The sequence below is a fragment of the Ambystoma mexicanum genome, chromosome 8 (genome assembly GCF_040938575.1).
Source record: "Ambystoma mexicanum isolate Mex_15411 chromosome 8, UKY_AmexF1_1, whole genome shotgun sequence".
In the NCBI taxonomy this organism is placed as follows: Eukaryota; Metazoa; Chordata; class Amphibia; order Caudata; family Ambystomatidae; genus Ambystoma; species Ambystoma mexicanum.
The window spans coordinates 1,254,950,187-1,254,978,107 of NC_090929.1; the positions used below are offsets into that span (position 1 = coordinate 1,254,950,187).

Here is a 27,921-nt window from a genome sequence, read left to right on the forward strand (position 1 = left end):
TCTTCCCATGCCCTTATGAACACACTGCACGATCTGGGTTTTTCGCTCAATCTCAGGAAGTCACTGCTGCAGCCCACGCAGACTGACATTCTTGGCCCTCATCCGGGACACGTGCTCCGAGAAGGTATTTCCGTTGGAGGACAAGATCTCGGCCATCAAGAGGGCCACTGCCTTAGCAGAGAGGTTACCGCGGCTTGGTGGTACCAGCATCTCCTGGGTCTCGTGGCGGCGGTCCTATTAGCCGTCCCACACACGAGACTGAGGATGAGGAGGATTCAGCTGCACTTTGTGGCCTCATGGAACAACGAGCGGGGCGCTCAATCCGAGATGATCAACGTTCCTCCGTCCCTCCACCTGGACCTAACATGGTGGTCCAGGGACTACAACCTACGGACTGGCAAGCCCTTTCGGGCTGCCCACCCCGCAGGCCACCATCATCACAGACTCCTCGCTCGAGAGCTGGGGAGCCATCCTGGGAGATCGCACTGTCCACGGCACCTGGACTCGACAGGAGCAGGAATACCACATCAATTGGTTAGAGCTGAGCGCCATCTGGCTATCGCTCGGAGCATTCCTACCACTTCTCAGGGACAAGGTTGTCCTCATCCAGACAGACAACGTGACCAGCATGTACTATGTCCCCTCCCCTTGGGTAAGCCAACCTGGAGACAGACAGGCTCTGCAGGTTGGGATCGGACAATAACGAGTGACGGTTAAACTACATTATCATTCAGGAAATCTTCAACAGGTGGGGTCATGCCCAGGGGGATCGCTTTGCCACCTGGCACATCAGGAAGTGCCCTCAGTTCGCCTCCTGGCAGGGACAGGGCCCCGGCTCCCTGGGCGATGCATTTTGGCTTCAGTGGAATGGCATGAAGGCTTACATCTTCCCGCCCACTCTGCTGATTCAGAGTGTGATTTGCAAGATAAAGGAGTCTCGCCAACTCAACATCATTCGATAAGCTCCATGGTGGCTGTCAATGACATGGTTTTTGGAGCTGCTCAGCCTCTCGGAGATGCCTCCGATTCGCCTCCGGACGGGTCTAGCACATCTTCTGGCACAGCAGGGGGGCAGGGTCATCCACCCTGCGTCACAGAAAGAATCCCTCACAGCGTGGTACCTGAGCAGGTAACGCTGCGGCACCTCAGCCTCTCACAGGCTAATCTGGAAATCATACAGGGCGCAAGGAACAAGGTTACCAGGGCCCAGTATGAAAGTAAATGGAACAGAATCTGCCACTGGGCAGGCTCCAAGGAAATCGACCCCCTGGCATGTACTTTGGACGATGTGCTCTCCTTCTCGGTGCACCTCGCCCACTCTGGTGTGCAGGTGGGTGGACACCTACTGTACATACTGTGCAGCCATCGGGGCTTACAGGAACTCGGAGGAGGGGATCTTCTCCTCCTCCAATCCTATTGTCAAACATTTGACGGGGCTTGCAAGGCTCTACCCGCCCGTCAAGAAGCTGACCCTGTGTGGGACCTCAACATAGTCTTGGGCGCCCTGGCGCACAAACCGTTTGAGCCAATGGCGTCCATGGACATCAGGCTGGTCAACATGAAGACGACATTACTAGTCGGCCTCACCTTGGCTCGTAGAGTCAGCGAAATCCAGGCGCTGGTCGCCTCGGAACCATGTACTACCTTTCACAGGGACAAAGTAGTCCTGCGGACACACCCAGCATTTCTGCCCAAGGTGCCATCTGCTTTCCACTTGAACGAGGAAATGGTCCTTCTCCAGCATGGGGTCTGGCATGGATTCACATGCTCATGAATATTCCCCGTCGTCAGGCTGGGAATCCTCGGTAAAGAAAAAACCAGTATCAGTTTCGTTTCTGATCTGTCTTTCGTAGTAATAACCAATCACTGGTCTCTGCGTCATACTGACCACAGCCAATGACTGCCCTCTACCTAAGCACCGCCTCTGGCAGCCATCTTCAGATTTTTACCGCACGTTCATGTGTTGGGATCCTCGTGCTATTGCTCTCGAGCGTTAGTGCTATTTTTCAGCAAGGCCGCGTCCAAGCAGGATTGAACCGGCCGTGGGGTCGGGCCCCCACCGAAGCACCCCGGTGGGAGGCCGGCTGGCGGGCTTCGTCAGCGTGTGGGAGTCCATCTCCACCGACCGTTGGGTGCTGGACGCCCTGGCCCGGGGCCACGCGCTCGAGTTTCAAAGAAGGTGCCCGCGCGTCCCCCCCGTGGCCAGGAAAGAACTTCACGTCCCTCAACTTCTCCTGGAGGTAAAGGCGATGCTCAGAAAGGGCGCCATCGAACTCGTCCCAAAGAGGCTTCGGGGCTCCGGAGTCTACTCGAGATACTTCCTCGTGAAGAAAAAGACGGGAGGATGGCGCCCCATCCTAGACCTGCGACGTCTGAACAAGTTCATCAAGGCGCAGAAGTTCCGGATGGTCACCCTCCAGCACGTCCTGGGTCAGCTGGAGGAAGGAGACTTCCTATCGTCGTTGGATTTGGAGGATGCCTACTTCCACATTCCCATCCTAAAGGGGCACCGAAAATTCCTCAGATTCGTGGTCCAAGGGCGTCATTACCAGTTCAAAGCCCTTCCCTTCGGACTACGGTCGGCACCCAGGGTATTCACCAAGTGCCTCGCACCGGTGGCGGCGCAGCTGCGCCGCGAGGGGATTCACGTCTACCCCTACCTGGACGACTGGCTCATCCGCGCCAAGACGAGGGAGCTCGCCGTGGTCCACACGGCAAGGACCGTCCAACTCCTCACGGACCTGGGATTCTCCGTGAACTACGCCAAATCCCACCTGGTGCCCGCGCAAGTCGCACTGTTTCTGGGAGCGAGGCTCGACACAGTGTCCCTTCTGGCCTCCCCGTCGGAGGAGAGGACCAGGACCATCTTGGGCAAGGTGCAACGGATGTTGGTGGCCGACGCGGCCAAAGTGAGGTCCATCAAGTCCCTCCTCGGGATGATGTCTTCCTGCATCTACCTCATTCCCATGTGCAGGCTCCGGATGCGCCCGTTGCAAGAATTCCTGGATGCGCGCTGGATCCAGACGATGGGCAGCTTCGAGGAAAGGATCAAGCTCGACGAGAGTTTCCGACGAGCGATACGGTGGTGGGGCACCCGCGCGCACCTGACGGCGGGCATGGACTTCCAGACCCCAGCCCACCAGGAGACTGTGACCACGGATGCCTCCCTGGAAGGGTGGGGAGCGCACACCGAAAAGCTGCACGCAAGGGGACTCTGGCTCCCGACGGAGAAGTCCCTGCATATCAACGTCCTGGAGCTCCGTGCAGTGTTTTGGGCCCTCAGGTCCTTCCTTCCGTCCCTCAGGGGCAAGGTGGTGAGGATCTTCACCGACAACACCACCACCATGTTTTACATCAGGAAACAGGGCGGAACCAGGTCCCCAGCGCTGTCCAAGGAGGCGCAGGACCTGTGGCATTGGGCCGTCGCCCAAGGGATTTTTCTGGTGCCGTTTCATCTGGCAGGGATAAAAAACACCATCGCCGACTCACTCAGCAGGGAGCTGCGCTCGTGCCACGAGTGGGAGCTACGGCAGGATCTGGTGGATCGCCTCTTCCGACGGTGGGGCACACCCCAGATCGACCTGTTCGCGACGGCGACGAACACCAAGTGCCGGAGGTTCGCCAGCAGGTTTCCCCAGACGAGGAGCATGGGCGATGCTTTCTCGTTCCCCTGGGAGGGCCTGTTCCTCTACGCGTTCCCTCCCTTGCCTCTGCTAATCCGGCTCGTCAACCAGCTCAAGAGGTCACGGTGCAGGATGATCCTCGTCGCACCTGCGTGGCCGAGGCAGATATGGTTCCCGGACCTTCTGGACTTGTCAGCGTCCCCGCCGATCAAGCTGCCGGCGGACGCGGATCTACTCTCCAGGGAAGGAGGCGCCATCCTCCACCACGACCCGAAGTCGTTGAACTTGCAGGCCTGGCTCCTGCAGCGCTAGAGTTTGGAGGATACGACATACCGGCCGATTGCAGAGAGGTTCTTGCAAAGGCCAGGGCGTCCTCGACTCTTAAATGCTACGGACACAAATGGAGGAGGTTCTCTGTCTGGTGCCACGCACAGAAGATTAACCCTCTACGGATTACGGCTCCCCAAGTACTGCCGTACCTACTGACGCTGGCCAAAGCTGGTCTGGCACACGCGTCCATCAAGATTCATCTTGCTGCGATCTCCCGATACACCAGAACCACGGGGCGGACGTCCTTGTGGTCTCATCGTCTGGTGAAAGAGTTCATGAAGGGACTGTTCAGATCGTTCCCGCCGGTGAAGGCCCCGGCCCCGGCGTGGGAGCTCAACGTGGTGCTGACCAAGCTCATGGGACCTCCGTTCGAGCCCCTGCACTCGGCCCCGTTGAAGTTTCTATCGTGGAAAACAGCTTTTCTCGTGGCCATCACCTCCGCACGACGAGTGGGAGAGATCCAGGCCCTTTCCTGCAAGGCCCCGTACTTGACTTTCCACGACACGAGGGTAGTGCTCAGGACGCACCCCTCCTTCATGCCCAAGGTACCGTCGGACTTCCATCTCAACGAACCCTTGGTGTTACCTGTGTTCTTCCCGTCACTTCGTCGCCGGCTGAGAGGACTTTGCACTCGCTGGATGTAGCTAGAGCGCTGAAGTTCTACGTGGACCGCACGAAGGGTTTTCGGAAGACGTCACAACTCTTTGTGAACTTTGGACCTGTCAATCAGGGGAAGGCTCTCTCGAAGGCTTCCATCTCCAGATGGCTCTCCGGCTGTATCATGTGTTGTCACCGGTTGGCAAACCGACCGCTGCCTGGCCGTCCGAGAGCCCATTCCACCAGAGCGATCGCAGCTACCACGGCGTTCTTATCTGGTGTGCCCCTGCTGGACATATGCAGGGCTGCTACGTGGAGGTCGACGCACACCTTCACGAAATTCTACTGCGTCGACCGGGATTCCAGGGAGGAGTCCAGGGTCGGCCAAGCAGTGCTGCGCAACCTGTTCGCCTGAGGTGAGCCTGGTGAGGAGGTAAGATGCTTAATGTTGAGTTGATGTGATGCTTAATGTTGAGCCTTTGCCACCTCCCGTGGTTGTGCATGTGTGTACTGCTATGTATTCTTTATTCATGAGCATGTGAATCCATGCCAGACCCCATGCTGGAGAAGGAACAAGTTACTTACCTGTAACTGTTGTTCTCCAGCATGGGTCTGGCATGGATTCACATGCGAACCCTCCCGCCTACCCCTCTGCGGCTCTTCACTTGGTCATACTGCCACTTCACGTGCTTCCAAATCTGAAGATGGCTGCCAGAGGCGGTGCTTAGGTAGAGGGCAGTCATTGGCTGTGGTCAGTATGACGCAGAGACCAGTGATTGGTTATTACTACGAAAGACAGATCAGAAACGAAACTGATACTGGTTTTTTCTTTACCGAGGATTCACAGCCTGACGACGGGGAATATTCATGAGCATGTGAATCCATGCCAGACCCATGCTGGAGAACAACAGTTACAGGTAAGTAACTTGTTCCTTCCTACGTTCTTTGCCGACCCTAAGGACGAAGCACAGAGAGTGCTGCACTGCCTGGATGTCAGGCGTGCCCTGAAATTCTACTTGGACAGGACCAAGGGCTTCTGCAAATCGGACGCCCTGTTTGTCACTTTCGGAGGCTCAAGTCCAGGCTATCAGGCCTCCATATCTCGCTGGATGGTCTCGGCCATCAAGAAAGCATACGAGGGCCAGCACAAGCCGCTCCGGGCCAATATGCACGCCCACACAGTCAGGGCCAAGGCAACAGCTATCACATTCTAGCGCTATGTCCCTTGGCAAATCATAAACAGGGCGGCCACTTCGGCTACTCCCTCGGCTTTCTGCAAGCATTACTGTTTGGATGCCGACTCTAGATTGGATGCGGCTTTGGGTCAGGCGGTTCTCAGGAACCCATTTGCTTAAGGGAGGGTCCCCTCTCCACCCTGGGGCTACATTAAGTTGTAATCGCCCATGCAGTATGGAGGAAAGGGGACGGGACATAAGAGTAATTAAAGTTACTCACCGTAGTGACTAACGTACTCTTAGTCCTTAGTCCCCTTTCCTCCATACATCCCACCAACCTCCCCCCTAATAATACTGGTGTCATTAGGCAATGTTAAATCCATTGTCGATGCGTCAATGGGGACTGAGGTGTGGCGGCGGAGTCAGGGCAGCGCATGCTCCCTGGGCTGCACCCCCGCGTGCCTCTAAATTTAAAGGGGAAGAAGGTTTTTTTTTCTGGTGAAAAAGGTTCTGTCTCTCTTCCCTTGGAAGAGACGCCCCATGCAGTATATAGGAAAGGGGAATAAGGACTAAGAGTATGTTAGTCACTACGTTGAGTAACTTATAATTTCCCCCAGAAGGGGAGCATGGGGGACGCATTCTCATTCCCTTGGGAAGGCTTCTTTCTGTATGCGTTCTTTCCATTGACGTTTTTACTTCATCAGTCTACTCAAACAGTGCCGGATGATCCTCGTTGCCCCGAAGTGGCCGAGGCAGATCTTACCCGGACCTTCTCAGCATGTCAGCGTCTCCACCAGTCAAGCTGCCAGTGGTTGCTGATCTTCTCGCTAGGGAAGGAGGTGCCATTCTTCACCTTGATCCAGGGTCTCTGAACCTGTAGGCCTGACTCCTGCAGCGCTGGAATTCAGTGGCTACGATCTCCCAGCAGACTGCAAGGAAGTTCTCGCCATGGCTAGAGCATTGTCTACTTTGAAATGCTACAGACTCAAGTGGGAAAGATTTGCTATTTGGTGCCGCTCCCAGGAGATCGACCCCCTGAGGGTCAAGGCCTCTCTTATACTTCTATATTTGCTGTCGTTGGCCAAATCGGGGCTGGCCCACGCCTCCATCAAGGTTCAACTGGCAGCTATCTCCCGCTACACCAGATCCCAAGTACGACCATCCGTGTGGTTGCACCGATTGGTCAAGGGACTATTCTGCTCGTTCCCGCCGGTGAAGGATACAGGCTCGGCGTGGGAGCTCAGTGGTGGTGCTTACTAGGCTCATGGGGCCTGCGTTCGAGCCTTTGCATTCTGCACCACTCCATTTTTTGCCATGGAAAACAGCTTTTCTTGTGGCCATCACCTCTGCGTGACGGGTGGGGGAGACTTTAATCTAAGCGAGCCCTTGGTGATAACTGTGTTTTTTTTCTGACACCTTCGTCTCCGGCTGAAAGGACTTTGCACTCGCTGGATGTGGCTAGAGCGCTGAAGTTTTATGGTCCACACGAATAGTTTTCGGAAAACCTCTCAGCTCTTTGTGAACTTTGGTCCTGTGAACCATGGGAAGGCCCTGTCCAAGGCTTCCATTTCCAGTTGGCTCTCCGGCTGGATCACCCACTGTCACTGGCTGGCAAACCGACTGCTGCCTGGCCGTCCGAAAGCCCACTCTACCAGAGCGATTGCTGCTACAGCAGCGTTACTTTCTGGTGTGCCCCTGCAGCTCTTCTACGTGGAGGTAGACCCACACCTTCACAAAATTGTACTGCGTCAACTGGGATTCCAGGGAGGAGTCCAGAGTCGGCTAAGCAGTGCTGCACAACCTGTTCGCTTGAAGGTGAGTCTGGTGAGGTGGTAAGAGATGCTTATGTTGAGCCTTGCCACCTCCTGTAGTTGTGCATGTGTGTACTGCTATGTAGTCTTTATTCATGAGCATGTGAATCCATGCCAGACCCCATGCTGGAGAAGGGACAAGTTACTTACCTGTAACTGTTGTTCTCCAGCATGGGTCTGGCATTGATTCACATGTGAACCCTTCCGCCTACCCCTCTGCGGCTCTTCTCTTGGTCGTACTGCCATTTTACGTGCTACCAAATCTGAAGATGGCTGCCAGAGGAGGGGCTTATGTAGAGGGCAGTCATTGGCTCGGGGCAGTATGACCCAGAGCTCAGTGATTGGTTGTTAGGAGAAGGGACAGTTCAGAAATGAAACTGATTTTTTTCTTTACCGAGGATTCCCAGCCTGACGACGGGGAATATTCATGAGCATGTGAATCCATGCCAGACCTGCTGGAGAACCACAGTTACAGGTAAGTAAGTTTTTCCTTCTATGCCTAAAGATGTGCAAGTCATTCTTTTTTTTATGGAAGTCCAAATCTTCCATGCTTAAAATTTTGAGATTGAAGGATTCCAATGATAATAGTTGGGTAAGAAAACCTACTTATCCCGCATTCTTTTTCATGTGTGACGAAAATAAATGTAGACAATGTAGCAAATGGATTTGTGACATTCACAATTTGGTCTTAGGAAGCAGGTGGGTCTGAAAACGTGAAAGAAAAATGAAAAGAACATCAATAGGGTTTTATGGCCAGGCTGTACGGGTGGTTGCACCTTGGAATATGAGTGGTTGATCCCTGGTGCAGGGAAGAGGCCCCTTTTTTTCGAGGTGAATATATTGTGTTTTATTTTCTGCTAAGAAATGCACAGCCAGTTTATTTCACACTGTGATGTTTTAATTTGATTTCCAACATGGAACATATTTATTTGACATGTTTTCGAATGTGACTTGTTACTTATTGTTTCCTCCAAAGGACACTGCTATGAGCAAACTCTGGTTCAAGCAGGATGATAAATTTTTCTTACCAAAAGCTTGTCTCAACTTTGAGTTTTTCAGGTAAGATGGATGTATTTTTTAATAAGCCTTTTCGTTTTTCTTTGCATAATGCCAAAACAACGATTTGCATTTTTGCATGTTTTCCTTTGTTCAGTTTATCTTATCAAAAAGTGCTTTATTCAGATTTTGTGCTTCTAAATCAACTCCTCCAACTCATTTTCACCCATTAATCTTACCTTGCCGTAATCAGCTTGTTTCTGGCATATCTACTATTGCTCAGCTAGTGAGGTATGATTAAGTTTCCAGGATATATATATGCCCTAGTTTGTTTGGCTGTTAATCTCAGGTCTCTGCTAGTACTATTAGACTTGTCCACATTGCTACCTTATCGACTGTGTACCTCAACACAGTGCTTCCTATCCGGCCCGCATTAATACACATCTTTAGCTGTCTGCAGTCGCTCCCTGATTGCCAAGTACTTTCTGTATTCTGCTGGGGTTTTGCCAGGTTCCGAAAACATTCTTGCCTCCAGTTGTTTGTTAGTAGGTCCTTTAGTCGACTGGCATACCTTGGTGCCCCTCCTCGCATCTATCCTGGTTTAATTGTGTACTATTAACTAGCACAATCGTGTGACTGTAAAACCTGCTATATAAGCCCCTAGACCAGCATAACACTAATTCACAATATATTATTATGCATTACAAAAGCTGATGAAAGTGGCTTCTGCTGCTCTGCAACTGCTACATTTCAGATCCTATGTATTTGTATTTATGTACCGAAACAGCAACATTTACAATCCGTGTCCTGTAATTCATCATACAGAAGAATTCAACACCATTCTTGTCATTAAGTTACCGGCAGGCCACCTGGTTCATGTTATATATACATTGACCATTTGCCTCAGACAAGTTAGTATTTCTCCTCAGTCTTCCATTGAACACAATATAAATGTTGGTCACCGTTTGTGTAGCCCAGACTTTACATCTGAGCCTTACAACAGAAATTCCAAAAGTTGTACATTCTTTTGTAGGTACACTTCCACTCTCCCTTTCTCAATTAGTATTCCTTGGTGCATTATCAATTTAAAAAGTGATTCCCACTATGTGTAGTTATTCTCTGAAAAGATTGCTGTATCCTTCATTGAACAGTCCGGCCTGCACTTGTAGCCAATCCCACAAAGGGATCGGTGTACTAAAGAACATGCAATTTCTTGTCTGACACATACTCGTATGTCCAGTCCCCTTTCCTCCATCCTTGTGGGCGTCCCCCAACATGGGGATGGTAGCGAAAACTTTGGCAGCGAAAAATTGAGCATCCCCTTTAAACTTAGTCCAGCGCTCAGAGCGCAGCCCTGGCCCCACCCTCTGGCACCTCGCCTTGGTCCCTTTTTCTGCATGGACGGTGTTTGGCCTGGCAGCTAGGCGCAGAGATGTTTTTAACTTTCCACTTGCTCGCTCTTATTCTTTTTGTTTTCAATCTTCACCTCACTTCGATGCCTTGCTTCCCCCAGTGCATGTCGGCTGCAGGAAGATGGCTATCCTACGAACGCTCGTTCCCAGCCAGGTACCCCCATACACTCTGTTTTGAGTGCATGGAGCCCGACGACCGCTGGGGCATGTGCATGGCCTGCAGCGTGCTCGGTCACAGGGCATTGAAGAATTGCCTTTCTCTCTGGAGGGAGATCTTCCATGCTTCTCCTACTGGTCATCTTAAAGAGTTTGTCACCAGGACCCCACATCAAGACCAGGTAGGCCCTTTGTTTAGTAAGGCTCCTCAGCGCGGTGACTCCTTTCTGGGATCTTCCACTACTAAGGATACCTTGGATTCTGGTTCTGCCAGATCTGAGACTGTTAAGGCTACTGGCTCACAAGTCGATGGGGAGCTCTACCGGACGTCCACGGAGGGGCTATCGCGTTTGTTCTCTTTGGCCCCTAGTGTTCTACCTCCAAGAGTCAGTCCGTAGCACGACCCAGCACGACTACCTGCTCTAATGCTGAGGGCACCCAGCCTACTGGACCCTCCTCCCAGGTCGTGGGTCGGGGCGATTGGACTACCGGCCCACAGGCAGAGCTATCTGGGCCTCCCAGAGCTGTCTGAGGTTGATGCTTCCGTTTCAGGTTTGAGGGCCAAGGATCGTCCTCCCATGTCTGATCCAGCATGATCCCATGTCTGATCCAGCATGGTGTCTATGCGCCCTCCCGCCCAGGGTGTGGCGCAAGGCCCCAAGATGCCAGATAAGCACGTTGCAGAGCCTGCTAGACAGGCAGTCATCTTGGATTCGGATCAGGGCCTTACCCTGTCCCTCGCCCATGAAGTGGGCCATGCAAGAATGTTCCAGTCCCCTTCCCTCGGGAAGCGTCGGCAGACTTTATGGTACAGGCGGTTGGTTTGGATACATCTACCCATCGCTGCCTTGTAGCTACACCCCACAGGCGCCTCGATCAGGAACAGAGACCCAGCGCTGCTAAGGGCCGCCTCCCGCAGCATCCGCTGCCCTGCGAGGAACGCTTCTTCGAATGCTTCCTCCACCTCATGGGCTCCACGCAGATGACTGGGCTCCTCAAGGGTATAGTTAAGGAAATGATCAAACAGGTTGTGCATCCTAGGCCTCCACCTCTGGGCCCTCCGCCGGTTCCTCCGGCGCTACCAGTGCCATTGCCGGTTCCTCCTCCAGTCCAGGCCCTACCGCTTCGTCAAACCCCTTCGCCGCCTCCTGTACCACCACGCCTCCCCTGCAGCTGCCATTGGATCCACAGTGATCTTCAGGTCCGGATCAAGAGGGGGAAGCGGAGGGAAGGGGGGACCTCTTCCAGCTCTGGTGTCTCAGGACCGGGTCTCCCCTCCATCTGGGGAGAAGAGGGCGGGGTGATGACGGCGATACCCAGGACGACGAACCCTCAGCATCTGTAAAGGCCTTTCATGACTGCCTTCAGGGCCTTCTTGAGTTCTTGGGGGTCCGCAAGCAAGAGGAGGGCCCCCAGGAGTCAGGAGTGCTAGCAGAGATTTTGGATAGACGCACCATGTGCCGCTCAGGCATTTTACTCCAGAAGGATGTCCTGCTTGTGGCAAGGTCTGGGAGAAGCCCAGGGCCAACGCCTAGGCGAACAAGAAGTTACAGCCTGTTCAGGCTTTTGGATGGGGACCCAGTCCTCCTGGCCTTCCACCCCACTCTTCAGTGGTGGCCATCATCTTTGTCTTCTTCTGTGGGAGCCGCCTCCAGCTGTCAGTATTTTGGCAAACGCTGCTATGTCCTCTCAGGGCTGCATTTGCGGCAGGCTAACACCAATGCCCTTCTTGCCGTGGCGAACTAGAAGCTGTGGGGAGTTTCTGCCTGATCTCCCTTTAGAGGCAGGTCTCCTTCCAGGCTGGTCTGGCGGACACCCGAGCAGTTGCACAGGTCCTCATGGAGTCTTCGGTCTCCCACATTGACCCAGCCAGCAGAGGGCTGTGCCTGGGGGTTGAGATGAGACGGATGGTGTGGATGCATGCCACTAAATTCTCAGCAGATGTGCAAGAGCGGATCCTGGTTCTTCCTTTTGAGGGCTCTGACCCTTTTCATCTGTCCACCCATGAGTTGACAAAGAGGACCGCCAAGTCCTTAGCATCCTGACTAAACCAAGGCAGAAGTCCCGCCCTCAGTCACAGTGCAGGACTGACTTCAAGCCCCAAGCTTTCACCGGCTTCAAGGGATTTCGAGACGGTGGTGCACAGAGGCCTGACAGGTCGCCCAGTTACCACAGGAGGAAGCCGCAGAAGACTTTGCATGTTTTTTCCGCTTCCCCTCCTCCGCTTCCGCCTCCGACGCCAAGAAGCAGTGATGTATTGGTCAGGGAACACAGCTCTCCGCTAGGGGGCCAGTAGCTCTCCTCCAAGATATCCGGAATCGTTATTCCAAGAGTCCTTGAATCCTTTCTCTAGTCTCCACAGGATTCAATCTTCCTCTTCCTTTTCCTCTCGTATCCTCTCCGCTAAGTCCGATAAGGTCCCCAGCTCTTTTACGGTTAATAGTTTCTCTTTTGGAGATGCAGTCAGTTGAGCCGGTTCCTCACTCAGTCAGGGGCTCTGGCTTTTACTCCAGGATTTTTTCAGTACCCAAGAATGTCCAGGCTGGCTGGAGGGTTGTCCTGGACCGGTCATTTCTCAAACTGTCTTTACTGCTTGAAAGCTTCGAGATGATTATTCCTGTGCACATAGCAGAGTCTGTGTCCCCAGGGGACTGGATGTGTTCCCTAGACCGAAAGGATGCGTACCTTCATGTCCGCATCGACAAGCCGCATCGGAAATTTCTAATGTTCACGATCATGTCGTACCACTTCCAGTACTAGGTGCTGCCTTTTGGCCTCAGTTCAGCTCCTTGTATGTTCACAAAGCTGATGAATGTGCTGGCTGGTCTTCTCCACCTGGAAGGCCACCACCTAAACCCTTATCTGGACTAGCTGGTCAGAGCCAGCTCGCCTGAGGGGTTGGTGCACTCCTGCCACCGGCTGGCAGACAGTCTTCACAAGCTGGGCTTTTTCCTCAAGCAGACTCCCGCCTAGGAACTGGTTTTCCTTGGAGTGTGCTGGGACACGGCAGTGCAGTGGTTGTTCCCCATGCCCGAGAGGCTCCTTTCACTCCGCAAGGCGATTGGGAACTTTCTGGCCAACTCGACAGCCTCCGCGTGGTAATTACAGCACCTTCTGGGCACGATGGCATCTTGCATGCTCACGGTTTAGCACGCCTGCCTCCAGATGAGACACCTCCAGCTCCACCTAGCGGCCAATTGGGAGCAGGAGACTGGGCTCTCAGTCAGACAGGATCCCAATACCCCAGATCCTCCTCCTAGGCCTTCTCTGGTGGTTGATGGACAGCGATGTGGCAGTGGGAGCCCAGTTTACTCAGCTGGAGCCGACTCTGGTGGTGATGACTGATATCTCGCTTTCGGGCTGGGGTGCTGCTCTGGGGCCTACTCCATTCTTGGAGCATGTGAGGGAGTCCCTCTTGCATATCAATCTGCTCGAACTGAGAGCAGTGGGCCTGGTGCTCATTGCTTTTCTGCCTCTCATCATGGACATTTCGGTTCTGGTCAGGACCCACAATTCCACAAATGTTTTACCTGAACAAGCAGGGTGGCACCCATTCCCGCCCTCCTGTGCATTCAGGCGGTGGCGATCTGGCAATGGGCCCTAAGAAAAGATGTAGCTTCCAGGGGACAGCAATGTGGAAGCAGACCTGCTCAGCTGCTTGGGGTTCAACAACTATGAATGGGACTTTTCAAAAAAAGGTAGCTGGCCCTCCTCTCCAGAAAGAACAAGGCATGATAACCTGTTCTGAGGTGAGAGTTTGCAGCACACGCTTTTTGCTCACTGTGCCTTTCACAGATGGGAAATATTATTTGCATATCAGTCTTTGTCCCGCCCACATGGGCAGTCTAGCACCGAAATGCAATGGCAATTCTTCTCTGAACAAGAGTACCAAAAGCAACCCCATACACGTGTTTCAGCCTTGTTGGGCCTCATCAGTGAGGTGAAGCTTTGCCTGTCTGAGCACAGTGAGCAGGGAGTCCACGTCTGGTTGCCCCCAGGTAACTCGGGGTGACCAACCCCAAGTTCCTTGCAATATTTCCCATCTGTGAAAGGTACAGTGAGCAAAAAGTGTGTGCTGCAAACTCTCATCTCAGAACACTTTATCATGCCATGTTCTTTCTGCAGAGGAGCGCCTGCTACCTTTTTTGAACTATGAATGGGAGTTAGACATCAACTCATTGTTGCCCATGTTTCACATGTTTTTTTTTTTCCGGATCTAGTCTTTGTCGCATCTCCTCTGGGGCCCTTGGAATTCAGGTTTGCCTCTTGGGCGGGCTGGGGTCAGGGGTTTCTAGGGGACGCATTCTAGCTCTGCTGGCACGGCCGCAAGTGCTATGTGTTCCTCCTCCACCGTTGCTCCCGTGGACCCTCCGCAAGTTCTGGACGTCGGTGGGCTGCAGCCTCTTCCTGATAGCCCCGCACTGGACATGGTGAGCTTGGTTCTCGGATCTAGTGCAGTTGTGTTCCCAGAGACCGGTCCGCCTTTGGATCCCCAGCAGGGGTTTCATGATGCAACAGGGCCGGGCGGTGGAGCACTCAGACCTGGCCGGCTGGCCCTAGCGGCCTGGTTCCTGACCAGCCAAAACTCAAAATTCAGGAGGCAGTCTACGAGGACCCAGTACAGGAATAAGTGTTTTGACCTCCATATCTGCTCCTAGGACGACATGCTCGCTTTTTCCACACAACTGGCTTGTTCCGGTCGATACCGGCCACATCTATCTGGCGGTTCCCCAGAAAATGTATTTTTTTAACAGCCAACACGGTGGTCAAGGCCCACCTCAAGGGGTTATCTAGGCTTTCTCCTCCGGTGCACATGCCTCATCCACTCTGGGACCTCAGCATGGTTCCTTCGGCCTTACAGCGCACACCCTTTGAGCCGATGGCCCAGGCTGGTGATACTGAAGACAGTGTTGCTGGTTGCACTAACTTCGGCTCGCAAGGTGAGCAAGCTGCAGGCTCTGTCATGTGAGCATTTCACCACTTTTCACAATGTTCCGGTCATCTCGTGCACTCATCCTAACTTTTTGCCCTAGGTGGTCACTCCGTCCGAATCAGAAAATCTGCCTGCAGTCAGATGCCGAAAGGGCTTTGCATTCCTTGGACCTCGAGAGTCCTCAAGTTTTACCACTCTCGGACAAAATCCTACATTAAGTCTGAGGCATTGTTCATCGAGTTTGTGGGCACGTCTCTCGGCACCAGACTTCCAAAGCTCCTATCGCCAGTTGGATAGTCCAGGTAATCTCAGAGGCATATACAGCTATGGGCAAACTGGTTCATGAGGCGATTCATGCCCATGCAGTCCGAGTTTAGGCCACAGCCGTCGTGTTTCAAAGACCTGATAATTGGGAAGTCGGAAGGGTGGCTACTTGGGCCACTCTGGCATTCTGTAAGCACTATACCCTGGATACCAGCTCCAGGCAAGATGCAGAGTTTGGACAGGCGGTTCTGCAGAACCTTGTTGCTTTGTCCTAGATATGAGGCAGGTTGTCACAGCTCCACCCTATGGTCTAATTAGTGGGGGTATTTCCACCGAACAAAAGTTACTTAGTGTAGTGACTAGAGTACCCCTAGTCCTTATTCCCCTTTCCTTCATAGGTCCAACCCACCTCCCCCCTAGCTTGCAAGCCAGGGGCTAAAATATTCAGTATGGCCAGGTATTAAAGCGTCTGATGTGTTAAAACGGGACTGAGATAAGATGCCGGAGAGCGATGCCTTGGGGGGGCGTTGCCACTCCCAGGGCAGTGCCACTGCACGCTGGACTAAATGTATAGGGGAGGATCGATTTTTCACTGCCAAATGTTCCGCTACCGTCCCCATGTTGAGACGCCCACAAGGATGCAGGAAAGGGAACTAAGAGTACCCCAGTCAATACAGTGAGTACTTTTTTTTAAAAAATCCTATGCCAGTCTCTTCTTGTGAGTTGTATTCGTTAAAATATTTTCATGAGGTATTTTACCCAGATTTTGTTAGTCCTGGTACTTACTGACCATTACAATGGCATGTCCTGCTTTGTATTATCACTTTGAGTAATTTGACACAGTTCACTTCATCATAATCAGCTGCTCCTAGTTTTGGACATGATTTATAAATACAGCATGTTGTGACAAATCTGGTCAATTTGTCCCTTCTTCCCAGAGGGGAGCCACGCCCTGTGAGGCTCGGGAGGTGAGGATGCCCCACAAAACCCACCCTAGGGAGTTGGGGCAAGAGGTACCATCTGAGAGTGACTCCCCTTTGTGGGAGAAGGACTCCCAGTTCGAGAAGGACTTCCCAGACCAGAGCACCATGTCTGCTTATATGGATGCACAGACTACTTTCTTTACTAATATCTACCACGGAACAGAATTTCTCTTCCTTTACCTCAATGGTGATCTACGTTAAGTGTGCCGGAGCCTAGCGAAACAGCAGAATGTTGTCATCCCATCCGAACGAGCAGTCAGTTGGCGAGAGAGGCGGCAACGGGTGTTGGGCAGAAACCTGTGCAGTTCCCTTAGGGACCACTGCAAAAGGCTTAAGACTACAGGTGTTGGCAGTAAACCCAATTGGTAGCAGTCTGTACCACCCAGATTTACCTGGTAGCTGTGGCTGAGCAGCCAGACTTCTCTCAAGAAGAGTTAGACAGTATATAGAGTATACAAGGTAGGTACGAAAATACAATAGCACAAGCAAACACTGACCAGAGCTTTGGTATAAAAGTATATAATGTATTTAAAGACACACTTAGAAACACTCCAGCACTATTATTGTAAGCAAGTGCAAAACAGTCAATATTAATATATATACATCCCTTATTCCTTATTAGACAAGTCTTAGTTAACACCACTTATTTTCAGACAGAGGTGAGCGCTTAACTAAAGATGGCACTCCAATAAGTTATCAACAAAGGGAGGGAAAAGGCAGAAATTAGAAAAGCATACAACACAATACTTTAGAAGCACCCAGCAAGACAGGAAAGTCAAAGTCTACTTGTGAGCAAAAAGTTCATAGGCCAGGCTCTCTCTTGGAGAGAGTAGAACACCAATGCGCCCAAGATCACACAGTTTAAGAGGCTTGAAAAGTCTTGCAGAGAGTTCAAAAAGGAATTAGTTCAGCTCAGAAAAGTTCACTTAGCCAGCCTAGGGCCAACACAAGTGGTAAGTTGAGGATTTAAGAGACACCCCACACAGACCGGTGCGAGGGAGGCCAGGCGGACACAGTACCTTGAAAGTGGAGAGAATCCTCCAGCGGGGGCAGTTGTTCCTGGCAGCGGGTGCAAGTCGCGGCGTCGTCCAGAGGAAGAGAAGATCTCGACGTGGAGGAAAGCTGAAGGTCGTTGCACTGCAAGGGAAGAAACCAGCAGCGGAGTCCTCTGGTTAAAAGGTACTACCCTTTTATTCGCGGAAGTGGTAAAACATGGTATCCCGGTTCCCGGGGTGGTTGGCACAGGCAACGCGGCCACGAGATGATCCGGGAAGGCGAAAAGACGGGCAAACTGGTTATCCCCACCAGTCAAAGAAAGAAGACTCTTCGGGATGAAGATCTCCTCTGTCGTTGGAAGAAGTGGTGAGGCGGTTCAGCAGGGCTCCACCGGTGGTGTCGTAGTTGGAGGTCAGCTCGGCTTCTCCCTCTTCGGATTCTTTGGTCCTGTGGCGACTTCTGAAGTTCCAGTCCCCAAAGCCCTGCTTTTATGCAGAAAACCCCCATTCGTCAGTCCTAGCCGTCACTCAAACATGCTAAGTGGTGGGCCAATCACACAAGAGTGCGACTTGAGTTGCAGAGGCAACTCAGTCCAGGGTACCTAAACCCCCCTCCCACACATCCTGTAGACCCAGACAGAGTGGCACCACTTTTGGAAGCTTCTGTGTAGAAGCCCGCCAAAAAGTGGAACAAAGGGCTCGACTTGGGTTGGAGTTACATAGGCGAACACAAACGCCATTTTAAAACCGAGTTCTGGCAAAAAGACCGAACCGGGAAATAAATATTAAATAAATAACCCGGTGGTATCTTTAACATTGCACCAAAAAGTGGTGCGTTTAAAATGAATGGGAAAATCCCATATTAAATATTCCTAAGGAATATTTTGCGTGGTAACTTCTGCCACCAGCCAGAAACTCGTCAAGGGGGGACTGCACAGTGCCCCCTTGAAAACAGACCCAGGGGTAATCTAATTAACCCCTTCCAGTACTTCCACAATATGATGGTTTGTACTGGTTCTTTTCACAAATTTGGACTAATAAAGCCAATGGGGAATTTACATGCCCTGGGAGACAGTAGTCAGTCCCAGGGTATGGAGTCTATGTTGGGGGGTCACTATGACACCCCTGTGTTACTGCACTGAGGGTCTTACCAAAAAACCACATGAAACCCTATGGAGTAAAAGACCCCATAGCCCATAAAACACATTACAAAGTCAAAGGATATCTCAAATCATGTCTAAGAGTGGGAAAAAAAGAGTCTTTCTCTTAGCAGGAGAAAAAAATAAACCCCAAAAATCCAGCAAAGCTGCGGGGGGACACACTAGGTTTGGGAAATTAGCCTTAACAGAGAATTCTCCCTAACAACGGGGAAGCCTTTGTTTCCTCTACTGGTGCGACGGCAACGAAACAGCAGTAGGCCAGAGGCCTAGCAACAGATGCCGAGACCAGACCATTGAGGAAGGAGCGAATCCCCAAGCTCCACGTATGGACGGCATCTGTCAAGTTAGCGCTGTGTCAGGGAAGCAAACGCTTCCACAGAGAAGGTACCATAAAGGGGAACAGACATTGTATATTGAGTTTAATAGATCTGAGACAAATTGAGGAAATTCATCCCTTCTCCCCAAGTGGACCCCCCTCGTGCCGCAGCGAGGCTAGGGAGGTGAGCCCGCTCGGCAACACCTTCCCTAGGGTTGGAGGCATCTGGTATCTCACCAGGAGAGACTCCCGCTGTTGGGACAAGGACTCCCTTTCCTCTGAGGAACTCCAAAATAATATCCTGAAATGGCCTATTTGGAATATCAAAGAACTTAAAGGACATACAATATAGAGACTTGGATGAAGAAAAGACTGCGATCTATTATTGTCAACGAGAAAATGAATGTCTCTCTAAGTAGAAATTTTCATTTAACTGGGACAAGGCAGCTGAAGTGGAGAGAGATGCTGCAGCAAGTAAAGGCAGAGAGGCACATTCGTCAGCTAGGTATGCTCACTGGTTATGCAACACCAGAGAGGGCAGGAAACTCCAGGGACAGCTAAGCCTGCGAGTTTGGAAACTGCTGGGAAGCAGATAGCTGGATGCAGAGCATCCTTCGAGAACGCAGAATAGAGATTGATGATGGTGGTGTGACCACAGAGATCCCGTGGTAGACCGACGGGCCTCTGAACTACACTGAGACCACTAGGCAGCTGTGACTGCCTACCATCTGGTTACCCGCAGAGCTGTCAGTCCGTACAGAGAGAGAATACAGGGCTCGGAATGCTAGAAGGAAACAGGAAGGCAAAAAAACGGAAAGCAACAAACCTCAAATTAACAAAGGCCCCAGTGGCATTATCCCAGACAAGAAGCAAAGGCAAAGGTCCCATGGTTAAGTACAAAAACTGTTCAAGTAACTATGGATTCAAATGGATGTGGAGAGGGAAGAGGCTCAGTCAGATAACCAAATATAACTTTATATTTTAATAATAATCAAAAACACTAAATACTAGCATAAAAATGCATGGTACATTCACAAAATAACATTCTTAAAATTCATTCAATTCTATAAACCATGCAAAAAGATTTTTTCAAATTTTTCAAGAGAAAGCTAGAAATTGAATCTAAAAGCAACCTATCTATTGCTACTTAATGTGACGCATAACCATCTGTATTGTAAACAATTTCATTGAGTCAAGGTAAAGATGCTATCACAAAAAGTGGTTGGTGCCAAAAGTGCTATGTGCCTACAATAGATACAGAATAGTGTAGTATCTTCAAAAATAAAGTTTCAGGGACAAGATATTATCTAGTTCAATCATTAGAACTTATGGTCGCCTTCATCAGGGCGCACTATTGAGTAAAGATAGCATTGAAGACGCACTGACATAAACATCTATATACACTTTGCATATAGCCCAGTGGGTCCCATAGTTTAATCGCTGTAGTAATCCACGCTTGATTGCAGGTCTCAATTTCTTGATTAATCCATAAGGGGCACAGAGAACCAATCACGCAGCCCAGCAAGTAAAAAGATAACCATTTTTCATCTCTAATTTGTGCTATTTCCAAACATGAGCATAAATAGATCACTCAAGTCTATACGCCTCTAATGTCGGACAATGTCATTTCCGAAATTCCATCACAGTATATTTTTGGTGAACTTCGGTGAAGTGAAATACACAGCCTCTTAATACGGCCGTTTTGCTAGACCATGATAGCGCTGGTAAATCATCCACATTGTAGTGCCGACCGCAAGCGTATACATATATGAGCCTGTTTGGTCGCATTCAATCGTATACCGCGTTCTCGTGCATTATCCCAGACAAGACCAGGTAACGGTGAGAACGGGATGCCTAAGGGGAATTGTTATAGGACTGTTAAAACTCGTCCCAGTCATTTCACGAGAGTGAGAAAATGGTAATCGAAACCTGAAGGCAATAAACATTGAAGGGGACACTGAGTTTAAGAGACCTTTCATGTGGCAGAGAAAAGTAGAACATTTAATGAAACACAGATGCAATAGAAATTTAGAAGAATTGAGAGAGAGAGACATCTGAGAAGGGTAAAGTGGAATTTCTGTCAAAATACAGCAAATACAGTGTGTGATGCTGGAAATGCTTTGGAGGGACAGGGCCTCCTCAGGATTGTCCCACTACTTCACTGTGTTTTTCTGTATGTTTTTCTGTCATAGGAGTCCAGACTGGACCTTTGGCATTGCAGTTCTTCATTTTTATTATTGGTGAGCATGACCCATGGGATACCCCTATGGCATCCATCGGTAGGGGTACTATTAGTGTGTGTGTTTGGGTGTCAATCTGGAAAAATGAATACCCTTCATCTGAATGATAGATGTAACTTGATGGCCGTGGGCCAACAGTCTTATGCACCGAATGATGGAAATATAGACTGTTATGCTTGACCAACAGGCGGCCATTTTAAACGTAGCAGAATCGCCATTTTGCTTGTTAACCATTGCTCATTGCTTTCTGTCTAAAAACTGCTTTGCAGCTTGCAATTCTTGCGGATTCTGCTTACTCTGCTCAACTGTTAACATTGTTGTCTGAATATGAAAGGACAATGTCGGAGGACTGAAGAATTTGCTGAACTCCTCATGAGTAGCCCAGAAAGGAATGCCCACGCTCCCTCTCTGTAGCCTTGGGTGGAAGCTGCAGGGCATTTAATCACTTCACAGCTGCCAGCCAGTCTCGTACGATGGTAGAATATGTTAGAATAATACAGTTGAAGGCTTGAATTATGCTTCTCTTACGGCCCCCCTTCGCAAAACCCCTTAGAACGTGTCGGCTCCCAGGACACGAATAGTACCTCATAGATAGCAAAGCTTGGAATGTGGCTCTTCCCCCGTGTACAGATTGCTTCCAAGAACAGAACCAACATTCTAAAAGATCCCTCCGCACTTTCTAAATTGCACATTGTTACTAGAATAGACAACAAAAGCATTATGATCGTCATACTCGTCGGATATGTCCATCGTCATCCCGAGTTCAAAGGAACTTAATACAGAGGGGTGTTGAACATGACTTTGCTGATTGTATGATATGCATTTTGTATATATGTAACTGATGTACGTAATTCGCTCTCTTGCGTCCCTCGAGGTCTAGGAAACTCAGGTCGTGGGGCGTGAGATCAGAATTGGCCAATTGATTCTTTTGCTTGCAATAAACCCTAGCATTGGGAATTTGAAACCTCGTGTCTGGCGCATCTTTTCGTGTATGGTCATTGCCTTGTTTCCATAGCACGAGGGGCCCTTAGGGGCCCCTTTCATGGGCACCTGTGTGTTGCCCCCAGAGCAGGGTGTGGGCTGGTGGCAGCTACATCCTATTTTTGTAGGGATTCTGTGTAGCACCCATTTTGGACCCCGATTGCTTGGCATAGGCATCAATGAATTCCTGAACAAAGGCAAGATGACCACTGCAAGCCACATGGCTTTCTGCCTTTCCCTCTTTTTCTCAAAGTCCTGAGAAACCATGGCTCTGTTTCTTCATTCCCCTGATTGGATCCTAGGTGGAAGGACCATATATGGCTCTGGGGCTGCCTCTGCTAGACTGGTAGAAGCCTTCCCAGGGACTGCTTGTTTTGGGTATACCCTAGGGGTGTGACCTGAATGAATGGAAAGGGGAGTCCATTCACATTCTGTGTTGTGGGTGTCTGGTTTTGGTTGTGTCACAATGCTGTGTTCTGCCTGAGCCAGCCTGGTCTGAAACTGGAGTGAATGCAGTGTGTGCTCTGAAAGGCTGGGAGCCCCCCAATACACATCCACTGTTTTGAGTGTCTAATTTTGGGTGAATGACCTGAATGGCTATCGGGAGATACGCAGCAATCATTGACCAATCAACCCCTCTAAGACAAGTGTAGTGTTTCCCTAAACCAGGAAGGCTCATTACTAATGTTAAATGGAGGTTAAACAGCCTCTCCATTCCTGTGAAGTTTGAGATTAGATATCTGGGCCAAATCTTGCATGCAAATCCCTCTGTCTCAAAAGTAACAGCGCGCCTCGAATCTGTAACTGACCAATTGATCTGTCAGATGAGAAAGCTCCTTTGCAAGTATTGCAAGTTCGAATTGATTGTTTCCTCATCTTAGATATATCTTGTCTCCCAGCTCTGCTGCTTCTGAATTTTTTTTTTCACCAGAGGGCGCTGTGTTCAAGGCCGCGCAGTCGTAGTCCCTCGAGGGCCGCAGTCGAGCGTCAACGCCATCCTCAGTATAAAGGGCTCGAGCTGCGTTCTGTTTTTCTGAACAACTGCTTTTTGTCACAGAACGGCGCATCAGGTTTTTTTCTCAACTAGGTCCTCGTCATCTACTCCGACCGAATGTCTGAAGTGTGGTAGGAAAATGTCAATTACCGACCCCCATTGGAATTGCCTTTGGTGTGTCAGCCCTGACCATAGGGTTGACGAATGTGGTTCCTGTGAGGCCATGTCCAAGAAGGCTCTTAGGGAACGGAAGGGTAAGCTGGCGGTGGCGGAGGAATCTTGTATGTCTTCGAAAAGACAAAGATTCAGGAGGGTCGAGTGGAAAATCCCGACATGGGTGGAGATCCAAGAGTCGTTCGAGGAAATCCTCCTCGTCTTCGTCTAAGAGGTCGAAGAAACAACGTCACAGATCATCTTCCTCCTCTTACTCCTCGTCTGAGAGAAGAGTTGACTTATCCTTCCAAGCATGATTCCCCTGAAAAATGGGAGGCCTTAGGGCTTCGATGCTAAAAGAATATTCGAGAAAGCAGCCCAGACCCCCTTGAAGAAGCCACATGGGGATTGTGCCCCTGCCCACTCCAAAAGTGACAGAGGGAGATCAAAGACTAGGCACGCGAGAGCCGACAAAGAGTCGAGGGTGTCGTCAAGAGAAAGTTCCCTGACACCTCATGTAAAGGCAAAACCATTGGTGCATAAATCGGGGGTAGCGTAATCGAAGTCGAAATTCGACTCGACACAGTCTACGACAATAGTGTCGAAGCCGCCACTGAAATTGGCGTCGACACCTTCGACAGTGTCAAAGCCCCCTTCGACAGCATCCAAGCCTCCTTCAAAAACACCAAAGCCAGCGTCCATACCATTTACACCTTTGACGCCTTTATCAAGGCATTCTTTAATCCCGATGCCAAAGTCGACGCCATTGTCCAAGCCTAGGTCGATGCCACCTCCTTTACCAGAAAAGGTTTTCCATCCTCCACCCAGGCAGGAATTTTTCAGGTCCGTCATCTATATTTGAAGAGCAATCTTCTGAAGAGGATGTTACTTCGGCTGGGGTTAGGTTTGGAGCAAGGGAGGTTCCTGAAGAGTTAGTAGACCCGAATACCAAGATAACAGATCTTCGATTGTCTTCAAAATGCCAGTGGTCTAGACACTTCCCCTGAGGTGGAATTTGAGAGGCCAGACCCTGCAGATCATGCAGATCCTGGTTATAGGAACCTCATGGCAAGGGTGATTGATTTCATGGGTTGGAAAGCAGCTTCCCCAAGTTTTGTCCAGGATGATATGACTGACATTCTGAATGAGGGACCTAAAAAAGACCCCGTCCTCCCTTGCATTAAGGCACTGCAAAAAAGGGTGATGGCAAATTGGAATACCCCTGATTTGGGTTCTGCAGTAAATAAAACATTTGTGGCAAAGTGGCAGCATGGCCCTTAAATCGACTAATGTTACTTACACTTTGGCAAGATTTACATACACCCTGTGGGACTGTATGACATCAGCGGCTGAACACATCCAGGAGGGTGAGGAACGGGATGGTTTCCTGGCGATAGTGAAAGATGGAAAAGAGGCTGTAGAGGAATGCCTACAGTCAGGATTGGACACTGCCGATAATATAAGCAGGTCCATGGCATCCAGCATGGTCCTACGCAGATTTGCATGGCTGAGGAAATCTGGCTTTGCACCTGATGTGCAGTCCAGATTTCTCAATATGCCCTTTGACGGCTTGAAGCTGTTCGGCAGCAAGGCCGATGAGAGCTTGGAGAAGCTGCAGACCTTGAAAGCGGCAGCAAAATCACTCAGCGCCGCTATAAAACAGCCTCAACAACACTCCAACGCGGGGTCATCTTCCTGGAGGAGTCGTCCCTTTTGTTTCTACTCTTCTTTTGGAAGAGGAAGGGGACAGGCCAGTCAAAGAGGCAAACAGATGAAACCCCTTTGTGGTGGAAAGGGGAAAGGTGATAGATCAGCCCCAGCAGCGGCTACTACCGCCTCTGCCTCCTTGCAGCTGCTGCAAAGCCACTTTGAGGTCTTAGCCACAAGACCCCGGTGGGAGGCAGGATCACTCTGTATCTGAACGAATGTCGGGGCATTACGTCAGATGCCTGGGCACTAGAGATAGTGACCCATGGTTACTGTCTTCCTTTTCATCAAAGACCTCAAAATCATCCACCGGGAACCAGCTCTGTCAAATTTCCAGACCCGCTCCTTGTGCAGGAGATTTCAACCCTGCTAGAGAAAGCTGCAATAGAAAATGTACCTGTAGCGGAAAGGAACAAGGGTTGGTACTCCCCTTATTTTCTCATCCCAAAGAGGGACGGAGGATTGAGACCCATCTTGGGCTTAAGAAATTTGAAAGAAATCCTCAGAAAGGACAAGTTCAAGATGGTGACCCTTTCTCAGATCCTTCAGGCTCTTCAACTTCAGGACTGGCTGGTTTCGTTGGACCTTCAGGATGCTTACTTTCATGTGCCAATCCATCTCAAGCACAGAAAGTACCTGAGGTTCGCAGTTGGCGGTTCTCACTGTCGGTTTCGGGTTCTGCCATTCGGGCTGACCTCTGCCCTCAGGGTTTTCACCAAGCTGATGGCTGTAGTGGCAGCGAGTCTCAGGAGAGGGGGTATTCACGTCTACCCCTACCTGGACGATTGGCTAATCCGGGCAAGTTCACCCAGACGAGCCGAGGAACATCTGCCCAGGACCTGCCACTTCTTGCACAGACTGGGCTTCTCCCTCTATTTCAAGAAGTCACAAATGATTCCACGCCAAAGACTCCAATTCATCAGAGCAGTTCTGGATACTTCCTCAGGGAAAGCCTCGCCTCCCGAGAAAAAAGCTCACCACATTCTGCTGATGGTAACAAAGTTTCAGAATGCCCAACTGCCGGCTTTTAATTTTCTGAGGTTGCTGGGCCTCATGGCATCCAGCATCTTTCTGGGCCAGAGGCCAGATTGAGAATGAGATCCCTTCAATGGGACCTCAGGACTCAATGGTCCCAGTTTTCAGAGGATATGTCAGATCTTTTGCAAGTCCCAGCCAGAGTGGCTCAAGGTCTTCTATGGTGGGCTCGCAAGGAAAATCTCCTCAAGGGAGAATCTTTTTTGCAACCATGGCCGGAGATAACGGTAGTGACGGATGCCTCACTAACAGGGTGAGGAGCCCACATCAACGATCTGACAATCGGCGGTCGTTGGTCTCCATCGGAGTCAAAACTACACATCAACCTTTTGGTGCTGAGAGCAATCAAACTAGCGCTGAAAGCCTTTATGCCCTCTGTACGCGGAAAGAATGTCCTGATAACGGACAACATAGTGGCCATGTACTACCTCAACAAAAGAGGAGGCTTAGGATCTCTTCCACTGTGCAGAGAGGCAATGCAGCTCCGGTTCTGGGCAATGCAAGAAGGAATCTGTCTGCAATTCACCTAGCCAAAGAGCAGAACACCGCGGCGGACGCTTTGAGCAGGCAGAGCACAGTTTCTCACGAATGGGAACTACCACAGGAAGTCCTTCAAGAGATCTTCGCCCTTTGGGGAACCCATCAAGTGGATCTTTATTTTTTTTTTTATTTTTTTTTATTGTTTATTAGGTTTACAATATATCAGTTTTACATAAGTACAAACCAACATTGCACTACACTTTTTAGATGAAAGACATTAGCAAACCATTTAAGCCAAATTCTATTACAAAACCAACTATGTAAAACTTAACTAAAGGAATTATCAACTAATCTACCCAACACAGATAAAACATCACAAAGACAAAACAAAACAACACAAAGAGAAGGAAAGTAAAATCCAATTAATAAATAAATAATTCTTAATTCTATCCTCCAATTGCCACTAAACTGTTCCATAGAATACAAAATCAATCATAGAGGGCATCAAACGATCCCCATAGCAACAAATATTCATCTTCTTTACCTCTATTCTTCAACGAAATCTTATTGTATCTAGACAACACCCTTAAATCCAACAGCCAATCCTCAACGCTGGGTTTTTCCCTAGTTTTCCAGATCCTGAGAATCAATCTAATCGCAATCATCAGTGCTCGATCAATCCAAAAGTTGTTTTCCAATTCGAACATCCCTTTCAACATGTGAGAGTAAGATTATATTAGCTGCATAGCTGGGTAAACTAATCCCAAAAATGAAATCAATCCTGTCTATCACCTCAGTCCAAAATTACAGTACCCTTGGGCATCCCCACAGGGTACCTCTATCCGCACTACAACTCCAACATATGTCATCTAATCTCAATTGTAACCTAAACATTCTGACAAGAGTCCAATACAATCTTCCCACAATCTTCTGCCGAATCAGACGCAAGTTCATATTTTTTCCTAAATTCACTCCCGCTTTTAAAATAGCACTCCAATCAGCATCAGAAATATCCCTACCGACATCATTTGACCACATAACTCTCAACCTATCCCATGCCAACAAATGTTTAGCATTCATGGGCATGAAATTTATGTAAGTTTGTGCACCATACTCCTGACCCTCCAATAATTTACTAAACTTGGGCTTCTCCCCAAGTGAGCCACCCGCCATAGCAATCCTCTGGTTAATCGCAGTAGCCAAACTCAAATACCTAGCCATTTCCCTTAAACTCAAATTAAATTTATCTACTAATTCCTCAAAACTCAACATCCAAAACATCCCCCAATTTCAAAATACCCCTTGCGACCCAGCTTTTCCAATGAAGACATCTATTATCAATCTTTATAGCTTCATTATGCCAAATAGAGGCATCTGCACTAAAACCATAAGTTTGTCCAGTCTCACCAAACCAGGATCCCAAAACCTGTCGAGTAACCCCAATTGGCTTCAAGATCAGTTTCTTGTTTGATAGCTTTTCCATACAATAAAGATTATCCAAATGAAATGGAGCACACATCCCTCTCTCCATTCGCAACCAGAACGGCTCATTAACAGTCTCGGCTCTAAAGCAATAGGAA

The 27,921-nt window shown here is 49.9% G+C and overlaps 1 protein-coding gene across 3 annotated transcripts in view; it reads left to right on the top strand.

Moving 5' to 3' along the window:
• IDE (insulin degrading enzyme) overlaps positions 1–27,921 on the top strand; it is a 2,084,778-nt gene that overhangs the window by 1,166,190 nt on the left and 890,667 nt on the right. For all 3 annotated transcript variants that reach the window (XM_069611370.1, XM_069611369.1, XM_069611371.1), the window contains one exon: positions 8,513–8,595. In XM_069611370.1, coding sequence (XP_069467471.1) covers positions 8,513–8,595 — 83 coding nt within the window. The remainder of the gene's footprint in view (positions 1–8,512; positions 8,596–27,921) is intronic.